The 11,916-nt window shown below is 40.6% G+C and overlaps 1 protein-coding gene across 1 annotated transcript; it reads right to left on the bottom strand.

Annotated features, from left to right (window-relative positions):
- Nucleotides 1–3,690: 3,690 nt before the first annotated feature.
- nudc (nudC nuclear distribution protein) lies at nucleotides 3,691–8,972 on the bottom strand. The gene is made up of 9 exons (XM_085149563.1): nucleotides 8,762–8,972; nucleotides 8,016–8,093; nucleotides 7,697–7,906; nucleotides 7,527–7,598; nucleotides 7,296–7,409; nucleotides 6,080–6,274; nucleotides 5,902–5,985; nucleotides 5,679–5,797; nucleotides 3,691–3,980 (listed from the first exon to the last, which is right to left on the bottom strand). Exons 1-9 carry the CDS (start codon nucleotides 8,834–8,836, stop codon nucleotides 3,929–3,931), a joined length of 999 nt encoding a protein of 332 aa, XP_085005689.1. The 5' UTR covers nucleotides 8,837–8,972; the 3' UTR covers nucleotides 3,691–3,928.
- Nucleotides 8,973–11,916: the final 2,944 nt, after the last annotated feature.

Genomic DNA, 11,916 nt, shown 5'->3' with positions numbered 1-11,916 from the left:
AGACATTTTTCTCACTGGACCAGTAAAAAACAGACATTTTGTGAGGATTTACGGTTATATTTGGCAACACTAGCATGAAACACACCCTGACTCTTATCTGTGTACAGTATTTATATATTTTCAAACAAAACAAATTAAACAAACAAATTAAAAAAAATAGCAAAAAATTCACTCGACCCTTATTTTCATCTTCAGTGTGTGTGTCTGTGTGTTTATGAGCAGTTGGAGGATGTTTGCGGTTGGTCTTTGCTCAGTCTGGAATGGTAAACAGGTCCTGCTGGGCTCAGTGGCCCTCTCTGCCATCTCAGTTAAGGTGTGTGTTTGTGTGTGTGTGTTGGCCAGAGGACCCTCTGCTGACTGAAGCCTTTGTCCTCCACGATGGCTGATCTGCTCTGTACGCCCGAGCCTGCAGCCTGTGTTGGCCTTTGCTAATTGACAATTGGAGTTTGACTTTGCACATCAGCCTCCTCGCCGCCCCTGGAAGTGTGTGCTCCAAATACGCTTTACAGAGTGTGCTCAGCACCCAGGTGTGGAGGATGGAGAACTCTAAGTAACACATCCACATGCTGGATTGGCTCGGAGAGGTCTAATTATAAAGTTTTATCCGTGTAGAGTCTGATCCAACTAAGATTTGTCAGAAAGAAGCTGGATGCAGACGAGAGGCAAAGTCAAACTTGTTTTTATCATCTATGAATGCACCATGAGCATCAAAATATGACAGCCTCTCCTAATCCCATCCCATCTTTGTCCTGGTGTACCCTCACGTATCCATCCTCCACTTCCAGGAATAATTTCACCAATTAGCCTTACGGAAGAAGGTGAAATAGTGCTCACAAACACCATGACTACAACGGTGAGTCACATTGTGCTACGGGCCTTGTGGGTGATTTACGAGAGGTTGCTGCCAAAAAAAACAAGTCGCCAAGTCTGGAACAGCGAGTCAGTGCAGCGGTGAGGAGTGTTTGCAGAACGTCCGCCTCGCCCACCCCAGAACCCCAACCCCGTCCCTCTGATGTCTGTGTGTCTTTGTTAATGAAGAAATTCTGGTACCTTGGTGAGACATTGCTGTCAGCTGAGCAGATTCTGGCTCCTCCGTGCCCTCAGCCCCTGCACAGTCATACCGCCGCCCCACCCAACCACAATCCCAACAAGCTTCAGGGTGACTTTCTTTGACCAGGATGGAGCTACTTCAAAAACTAAAATGCTAATATTTAATATATATTTATATAAATATTGAATATACAAAGACAAGCAGAGGCAAAAATATGTAAATGAATCAGGATAATAATAATTTTCATACAATTATGAGCTCTGGCAGCTGATTAATAGACCACAGTGTATTATATAGGCTCCATTTTTAAAATTTTGATTGGTGAATGCAGTGCAAATATGTGTAATACAAATTTTCAATAATAAAAACTGGGACCTGGCCAGCAATCAAAGTGACCTGAAGCTTTGTGAATCCCACACTTCACTGGTCACCGACAGTGAGCTTTCCAGATTAATTATGTTTCTTCTTCTTCGTCTATAGTTTGACTGAGCTCAGACGTCACTTGGCTTAGATAGAAAGAAGAAGAGAGACATTTCTCACTAAAATATATGGCACCAATCGAATTCAACCTGCTACTATGTCAGGGTGTAAACTAACAATGGAGAGAGTGGAGCTGGGAACAGAATAAAAATGGCATTTAAAGCACAAATGAATATTTGACTGTTAATAATGAGGAGGGTCTAGTTACCAAAAACTATTTAACTTGTCTAAAGTTCTTTTCAATCAGCCTCAAAGCTGAAAAGGTTATCACAGTTGGTGTAAGTGTTAAACAAGCCTGGTGCTTTTTAATTCAAGCTGGCCACTTTGTGATTTTGTGATTGCTACTTTAACACCATCCAGTCAACCATTGGACAGCCGTGACAGAATAAATGAAAGCCCAGTGCCCTGTAATTTTCCTACAGCGCACCGAGCTTGCAGGATAAATACTGACAAATACTGACATAGTTACCTGTGGTCGGCAGACAGCGGGCCTGATAGCCTGATGAGGCTGCTGACTGCACAGTGTTTTTGAACTACATGAGCTATTTCACACATTAGGAGGAGCTGCTAACCAGCATAAGCTAATGTATGTTCCCTCTGGTAGCTGTAGTGATATTGACAGCCTCTCACCATCCTGACAGCCCAGTCCAGTTAGCTGTGGACAGTCACACAAGCCGAAGAGTCTTGTAAGCAAACTGGTCCTGAGGGAAGGAACATTTAGCAGAGGCGCATGATATCCAGCGTGGTCTCAGTAAGACAGCCTGCCTTTGACTTGTTGGTTATAGCCTGGCTAATAGTCCTCAGAGAGCAATGTGGTTTAATGAATGCATTTAATATGTTTAATTATTGCTCACTGCTATCAGCAGCACCGTTTGCATCCCAACAACTTCAGAAGTGCAACTTGGCAGATTGATTAGATGATGGATTGCTGCAGTTCAGAGACACAAGAGTGGAAACACTTTTAGCTGCTCTGTAACTGATCAGAACTTGCAAACACAATCACTCAGAATATAATTAGGGTGGCTGTAGCTCAGCAGAGAGAGCAGGTCATCTAATACTCAGTTTAGTTAGAATAATTATTTGTATATATGGCTGCTCCAGTCTGCATGCCGAATACCCGTGGGTAAGATAATGACCCCAAGTTGCTCTCTGATGCATCCATCAGAGTGTGAACGTGAGAATGTTAGACAGCACGTCAGCACAGAAAAAAAGTTGCTTGTGTGAGTGAGGCATCGTGAATAAAATGCAATATAAGAGCCAGTCCAATTATTTTATCTTACAAGATGAAAGAGTTGATTTTTAAACATTTTTTAGCTCAAGCACACACAGACGCTTATTTTTGCACCAGCTGCAAACAACAAACAAATATGAGCATTGACTGAATCATTTATTTAAAGAATTTTCTACTTTTTCATCACAGTGTGAATTCCCGGTTCATTAATCAGTATGTGGTCACAGATATAGTCGATATTTATGTCATTTACTACAAGTATAATGGGGTAAAATAAAGCGAACTTTAAAACTTTTTTTTATTATTAAAAAACCTTGCATGTAATTGGCTACACCTGCCCTTATTCACCGTTACCTCAGAATTAAGATTTTAACTATTTAGTGACTCTGTTGTAACAGTTAAAGCTAAAATCTAACGTGCCATCTTTTTCTGTTTCCTATCAGATTGATTGGATTTGTCCTCTATTCAAAAACTACCCAACACTAACGCCTTTGATACATCTCCTGATGTTTCAGGAAGACACTGCCCTCTTGTGGCTGAAAATGAAACATCTTATTCAACCTTTGTATGATGTCGTTGCATTTCATTAGCTGGGACCACATCCTCATTTTAGGTTCATTTTAGAGAAGTGAATGAATTGAAAGAGGGGGTGAGGGTGGGTACGAAGCAAAACGAACGGCTTGTAGCGCTTGGGGTTCCGAGATGCGGTCCCGCCCCTGAAATTCAGATAAATTAGCTCCAATTATTCATGCACTGGAACTGCAGCGTTACGTTTGGCTTTTCCAAGCTCACGAGCTTGCAGAAGCTCGTGAGCGTCCAAAATCTACACAGCAGGAGGAGGAAAAGGCTTCCTGGTTTTATGATTGCACTTCTTCAGACTGATGGTTCAGAAACAGAACTCAATTACATTTTAAATCCATTTATTAAAAAAAAAAAAAAAAAAATCCAGACACATCTTTAAATATGGAAACAACATGCAAAGGAAGAACACTGCTGTTACATTTATCAAACTCTTAGATTTAAACATGAATCTATGCACTTCAGACATGCACGTCAGCACAAGCATGTCCAGCAGAGAGATGAAGGGGGAGTTGGTTGGTGCCTGATGTCAGCTCTGGTGTCATTTACATGAACCGAGAATCTAAAACCTCTGACAACAGAAAGCCTCAGCTGAATTTGGCTTTAGAGAAATCCATCTCTGGGTGCTGAGCCATGAACCTGCAGAGACAGAAGGTGTCAGAGTCAGAAACAAAGGGAAGGTGAGAAGGCGAAGTCCAGTCAGCCTGTGAAGTCAGTGAATGGGAGATTCGTTCATTTATGGAGCATGACAGTTGGGAAGGAACAGAGCACGTTACATTTTCTCAAATTTCTATGAAGTAAAATTATTCTAAAAACTTTCTGCATTCCAGGCTGGTCAGAGGAAAAGCCTTTGTTTTCTGCTGCAAAGCGAATGTTTATTTTAATTCTACTAAGAATGAAAAGCTGTACGCTTCGTCTGAGATGACACCTTCACACAACATGTTTGATTGGACAGACACAATTTGACCTTTGTGTCACTAAAGAAACTCTCAGACCAATTACCTCCACGGCGCTTCCTATGGTAGTATTGTTTAACCTTTATAAAATTAAACAAGATCCTCAGAGGCAGCTTTAACAAGCTAGAAGAGGAAGCAGAGGAGGGAAAGGGGTCATTCCCAACAAACAGTAATAAGCTGCACATGAACCATTGACTCACACAGTCATTGAAACATCAGTCTGAAGTTTGTTTGTTTCCCCCCCACTCAGGAAAATTCCTACATAGAAGAATTTTTATAAGAGGAAAATTAGCAGTAGACAATGTATTTCTTTTAAGTTAATTTTAAACAGAGTAACAGGAAATTGTGTCATGTTAATTGTTACCATCCACTGTTTGCCTAAAACAAAGTTTCCATTTATTAAACAGATTGCTGTGAAATTTAAAGCTTCATATATCATTATTTGTGTACAAAAACAAAAGTGGGTTCATGCACTCATAAATCAATGAGCTCTTTGTGGTTAATCATCATGACACGATGACAAAAATCAACACAACTGAATTCATTTTATATTCAAAATGAGCCGAAATGTGCGACAGAGCACATAAAGATCATATTTCCATAGACAAGTATCGCCCTCTGGTGGCCATTAAAAGGATTGCAAGTTTAAGGCTTAATTTTTAAGATCCAGAAGCTAAATCTTTTATAGTGTCTGCAGCTTAAGTTTTGTTTTTCCTCTAAACACAGCAAGTGCAACTTCATGGATTGTCTCTCTCAGCAGAAGTAAGGCTGTGCCAGTTTTTTGTGTTGGAGAGTGGAGGTGGATAAAGCTCCAAGTGCACGTTAACTTCCCTAATGTACGGATTCAAACGTGATACTCTTCATCTTTACCATATCCTACATGGACCTGCAGCCTACTGGGATACATACTGTTTAAATATTACTGCCTCAAGAAAGACACCGTGTTACTTCAGCTCTCCATTTGTAACATTGTTTCTAGGCAATTTCACTGACTGGGATATACTTACTTATATTTTATTGCTAATTTCCAAAGTATACTACAAACTTTTTACTCAGTGGTATCAGTTCATTTCACTACACTATCAAAACATGCCTGCAGGAGAAACATTTTTGCAATTTCACATGAAGGCAACCGATTCTTTTCCCATCTTTTTTCCAATTTTTTTTTTTGCCATCTTTAAAATGTGATTAACTTAGTTTCATGACATTTCATTTTTTATCATCTCTCCTGCAGCTTTGTTTGGATTCTTCTTTAATTTTAAAAACCGGTGCCCATTTTACCCACAGTGTGGCTCAAAAGTAGATGGCTCCATTGTTCAGGTGTTTATTAGCGTCTACTGTAGCCTTCAGACACAAAATCTGCACCAACACTGAAACCTACTTTTTAAGAATATCTTGTTTCTTCTGCTCTTCAGATGTAGGTAGGCCCATTGATTTTTGCCTTTGGTCGTACATCATCTTCTCCACCATACCACGCGTCTCTCCATCCAGATCTGACAGCTGTTCAACAGGAAGCACGCACAGTGAGGAAGGAGCAGAAAGAGCCACACGTGTCAGTAATCTTTTAGTTCCTTCTACAATAAACAGTTAGTGTGAATGTTTACCTTTGAGTTCTCGGGACAGACTTTCTTGGTGTTAATTTCAGGATCTGTAGTGACGATCTTGCTCCACCACTCCATTTTGTTAATCTGAAATCAAAATAAGATTTGACACACTCTCTCTCTCTCTCTCCAGTTGACCGAGTAATTCCACAGTGTGCCACACATCTACATGTCTTCTTACCTTTTCCAAGTGGACAGTAACCACCTTGCCATCATCGATGAGCCAGGAGCTCTCCTCTACCTTCACCTCGTTGTAGAGCTGGCCATCAATAACTGGAGGATGTCCTTTCAGGCCCACTTTGATGGAGCGCCGCTGGATGTCCACCACCACATCTTTGCCCTTAATGCGGAAGTTCACGCTAAAGGGCACTGCCACCTGTGGGAGGAGTTTAATTATTAATATTTTAATTATACACGCGCACATGTGTTCTTATAAGCTTATAAAACTCTCGTCTGCACAGAAAAAAAATTCCACTGCTCTCCAATAAAACCTTTTTCCACTCAAAACTGTCAGGCTCAACTTGAATTTTAGGGTTTTCCAATAAGTGGTAGTACCTGGTAACAGGCACTTTTTAGTACCTAATGAGCTGGAGTGATCTCGGTAGATCTGATAATGTGATTTCAACAGATTGCATGCCACTGATTGGCTAGTCAGTGGTACCGCACGATCACTTATGACAGTGTCGCCTTATGAATTTAAAACTGCCCTTGAAACCTGGCAACGAGGAATATGGCCACACAAGAAACAACACTGTGGTGTCTGAGTCACGCACCGAGCAGGAGGTATAAGATTACGTCGACGCCCTCCATTTTCGCGCTTGTGTCGCGTACAAATAATGTCACAGAACTTTCTCGCATGTTGCTATAACAACCCCAAACACATTAGGTGGTACTCAAATGTAATGGCGATGTTAAAAGATATTTAAGACAACTTCCAGCACCTTTTATTTATCCAGTATTCTGTATGTATTCTGACTCTTTCCACAACACTCTTGGCATATCTGAATAAAGCTGGAAGGAATAATAATGTAGAATTCACATAACAAGTGTCATGATCTTCCCCTTCTGCAAAGGCCAATGGAAAACAAATACAAATGTGTTCTGGAGCATTCTGTTTAAGGAAACACATCGCCTGAAAGAAAGAGGCACAGGGCAATGCACAGGAAACATTAAGAGGGTTTTAATATGCATCGTATTGTGCTATCCAACTGGCAAACTCAGGCAAAGGTGACATTACTGAGCTGTAATAACAACATTATGATGGAGCTGTACGTTTGGTGAGAATACAACTGAAAGCTGAGAGGTGAGAGATGCTCAAAGAACCATTCAGATGTTCAGTAAACACAAGCTGAGAAAAGGTAAAGTCCAGCATGATGCTGAAACCAGAAAGAACTCACATCGACTTCAGACAGGGACTGCGTCCACTTGTAGTTGGGCAGGTCAGCTCCATTTCCCGAATTAGGCTTCAGTTTATCCTTGTCCTTCTCATCCTCCTCTCCTTCAGAGTCAGACTGAAGGAAAAGAAAATGAACATGAATAAGAGTTAATTACACAAAACATTAAGCGCACCCCATTTTACTGCTCAGTCAACACTAAGTAATAAGGTACATGTCAAACTCCTCACTCACGCCTTTCTCTTTCTCGGCTTTGTCAGATGACATCTCTGCTGCTGCTGCTGTATTCTCTTCTTCCTTCTTTTTCTAGCATAAAAAAGGCAGACATAAATTAACAGTTCAGAGTGTAATTGACCGTTTCAGAGACACACTGATGACAGAAAATTTTGAAATCCGCATTTCACCTTATCAAGCTCAGTCTGAAGCTTCTCTGCTTCCTCGTCTGTCAGCTCCTGGATTCTTGGACCGTCGTCATTCTTCTTTTTCCTCTCCTCCTCTGCAAGCTTGGCCGCTCTTTCAGCTTTCTCTCTCTTTTCTTTCTCTTGTTTCATCTGCTTCTCTTTCTGGGCCTTCAGCGCTAGCTTGCTGTGGTGAGCAAAGGCATCCTTGACGAGCTGAAGAACACAAGGGATTTCATTTAAAACTGAGGGACGGGTGGAGTTGTGCGTTTATCACTGAACTCTTGAATGTGACACGAGGTATAGCTGGACCAGCAATGCTCACCTTCTCTGCTGCACCTGAATCTCCACCAGTGAAGAAATCAGTTTTGCGGCGGAGGAAGCTGAAAAATGTGTTTACTAACTGTTGACAGAAAATAGGTCAAGAATAAGTTACAAAACCCATATAACAGATTACAGCTTTATTATGGACTTTGTGTCTGAAATAAATTACTGCTTGGATGGGAGAGCCTTCCTTTTCTATGCTGGGTGTCTGCGTGTTCACGACTCTTAAAATACACCATTGTTACCAAACATTCGTTGCGCTTTAGCTTATGCATCTGTTTCCAGATCACATCCTTCACCTTTTCCTCATAACAGCAGATCTCCTTTAGCAAATACATTTTCTTCCAGAACCTTCACTCATCCGGGACACAACGTCACATTACTGCAGTAAGAAAATTACTAATAACGAACATTACTTTTAATAGTTTCTATCGGGGCTATGGAGTATCTAATAGACATGCTCAAACAGAACTAAGTTCATTTTTTGCTAAGTTGTGCTGTCTCCTTAGTCACATGTATGCCAAATTCACCAGAACACTCCGCAGACAGTAGCTAAGCTAGTCCACGAAAGCCATGGTTATTAATAACAAAATCATTTTCTAAACTTTGCAAAACAGTTTAAAACATTATTTTTTGTTCGTGTTTGTGGCTAGTTATAGGCACGGTGTACATACTAGCTTACAGGCTAACCACGTTAGCGTTAGTACAGTAGCTTTAGCATGTTAGCACGGCGATGCACTGCTTTACCTCCTGCACCCCTCCTTCGTGTTGCTGCGCCATAACAAGCAACATGCCGTCATATTTTTCTTCATCTTCACCCATGCTGACTGACTGAGAAATGGAATCAGGACCGGCGCGAAAATCAAGCAAAGCAAGTTCTGTTAGAAAGAAAGCAAAGCTGTTCTGTGAGAGTCACGCTGAACACTTCCTGGAGACAACCCCCTTCTTGCTCTTGTTTCGACCAATTGGAGCAATACACTGTTACTGATAGCTAAGGCAACCAATAAAAGGAAGGCGCTGTTTTAGGGCGGGACTCGGGCTTCTAGAGAAGATAACGGAGCCATGATTGAAACTTTAAATTTATTCAGTTGAATGCTAATCGTCATGTTCATTCAACATATTGGATTAAAATAATAATAAAATTTAGCCTGCTGCCGTGTTATAGCGGATAGATAGAAATAATAGGTGCAATTTGCTGGAAAATGGAGGTTTAAGCAGCTATTGGTTCTTCTTTTTTTTAAAACACAATCACAGACATAAACAAGTATGAAATATCCCATAAAAAGCAAGATGAAAATATAAAAAGTCAAATTTCCAACCTTAGTTGTTAAGACGAAGTTACACTGTGATTTTGGTTATGCAACCTTTTCTATGATAAAGAACCACCCCCATCACTAACATTCCATAAACGCTATTATTTTTCTGGACAGTGTAGTTAATAATCCAGCCATCCATACACCCATTTACTTTCGTCCACTTTACTTGGCTGGGTCATGAGGGCAAAAGCCTGAGCAGAGAAGCCCAGATTTCCCTCTCTGGGGCCACCCCCTCCACCTTATCCAGGGGCATTCCCAGGCGAGCTGAAAAAAAAAAAAATCCTTCTAGAGTGTCTTGGGTCTACTTGGGGCCTGCTCTTGGTAGGATATGCTTGCATGTAACACCTCGGAGGCACCCTAGGCACACTGGAGTATCAGCTCTACTGTGAAACCTGCTTGAATAACCAAACTCCTTATCCTATCTCTAAGGAAGAAGTCAGACAACTTTTTAAGAAAGCTTAATTGTGTCACTTGTATCTGCAATCTTATTCTTTCTGTCACTACCCAAAGCTTGTAATCTTAGGTAAGAGTAGGGATGTAGATCCCCTGTTAATCAACAGCTTTGCCTGTACACTTAGCTCTCGCTTTATCACAACAGACCAGTTTACATCACTGCACCTGCACTACTCATCTTACTCATGAAAAAGATCCCTCCACTTGGGGCAGAATCTTGTCCCTCACCTGGAGTGGGCACTCCACCCTTTTCCAGTTGAGGAGAATGGCCTCAAACTGTTGTCCGTCTTGAATCCGAGGTTCGACTAGTAGATGAACTCTCCTTTCAGTAGCTTGGCATAGTTCTTCTCACTGAGGCTGAGGAGTATGATCCCCATGTAGTTGGAGCACACCCTCTGGTCCTTCTTCCTAAAGATGGGAATCACCACCCTAGCCTGCCAGTTCGGAGGCACCACCCAAGATCTCCACACAACATTCCAGAGGTGTGTCAACCAAGACAGCCCTACAACAGCCAAGGCTTTAATGAACTCATCCACCCCACAGGCCCCGCTACCAAGGAGCTGTTGAGGAGGAAGGAGCGAACTTGTCCCCAGTGATGGATCAATCATCCCACTCGACTTTACTTCCTCTACAGAAAATGTGTAAATGGTATTAAGGAGGTCCTTAAAGTATTTCTTCCACTGCTTGCCTATATCAGTTGAAGTCAGCACCACTCCACTTGCATTATTCACATGTGAGCAGAGTAATAATCTCCCCTCCTGAATGTTTGTCAGAATCACTTCACCGCAGACTGAAAGTCTTTTTCCATGACCTTCCACATGGCGTCATGGGCTGATCCGCGTTAATCGCTAACGGAGATTTGCCACGTTAATGCGGTTATGATGTTAACGTCATTTTAACGAGAATAACGCTGACAGCACTAGTGTAGACACAGCAGTGGTTTCCAATAGTGGTTCATCTCTTAAATGCCTTTTTCTATGCTTGAATGATTCATAGGTTAGCCTTAAGTAACTTAACAAAAACAAAACAAAGAAACAAAGAAACAAAAAAACCCAATATCATTGTTTCAATCAACCCAATGAATGAAACAATGAAAAACTAGAACTATTGCTCAGGACCACTTTAAAAGTTTGCAGCAAAGGCTGGCATAGCAAAAACAGCATCAGCAGTGCTAAGATAGGTCAATATAATATAATATAATATAATATAATATAATATAATATAATATAATATAATATAATATAATATAATATAATATAATATAATATAATATAATATAATTATAGGCTCATGTGATTATTGGTTGAATAATTTTATGAATTCCCCTCTTGTATATTCAGTAGCTTTTTAATACATATAGAAGAACATAGCACATAGCCAACAGTGCATACTGTCATTTTGTCTTGTTTCAGTGTTTTCCATAGGTTTTCTTTTTTCTGTAGGTAAGCACCATACAGCACACCTCATCTTCAAAGTATAGTAGGTAGCTAAAAAGTGGTGCATAGACAACATAACGGTGTCTTGGCAGCGATTATTTCGCCTTAATGGAGACATAAATCCAGACATACTTGACAGCTAATGAGGTTGATCCCTGGTTGTTTGCTTCATATTGCTAGGTGACTGTGGTCTCAAGAGCAATCTATTATTTGAAGACAACAGAGGAGGAAATGTTACAGATGGGGGAACACATTAGATTCAAAACATAGAGTGTGCCCATTCCCGTTAATCATAGCTTTTAGCATAGTCAGATGTCACATTTAATGTTAAATGCACATACATATCCTATTAGACACTATTTGTTTTGTTTTCTGTCTTTTCACTACCTAAGCAATTACCTGGTTGCCAAGAAGGGGGCTCTTGGCAACCATGTGTACTCACCTTCCCCTAGCTGTGCTTACATCACTCATTCCTTTTGTAAGTTAGCTGTGTTTTCCTGTCAATTTCTTGTATGAAATTTTTTATTATTTTTAGTTTCTCTCTACTTTGATTTTCTTCTGTCTGATATCTGTTAGATCTGTTTTATGTTGCTCTCTTTTGGATTTATTTGATATGATTAGTGAACATCTGTGCATGATCTTAGGGTTTAAAGATACAGTGTGTAAAATACCACTGCTAGATGTCAGTAGGTTGCAG

The sequence above is a fragment of the Neolamprologus multifasciatus genome, chromosome 22 (assembly GCF_963576455.1).
Source record: "Neolamprologus multifasciatus chromosome 22, fNeoMul1.2, whole genome shotgun sequence".
Taxonomy (NCBI): Eukaryota; Metazoa; Chordata; class Actinopteri; order Cichliformes; family Cichlidae; genus Neolamprologus; species Neolamprologus multifasciatus.
The sequence above is the reverse complement of the archived record's forward strand: the minus strand, read 5'-3'. Positions and strand labels throughout refer to the sequence as shown.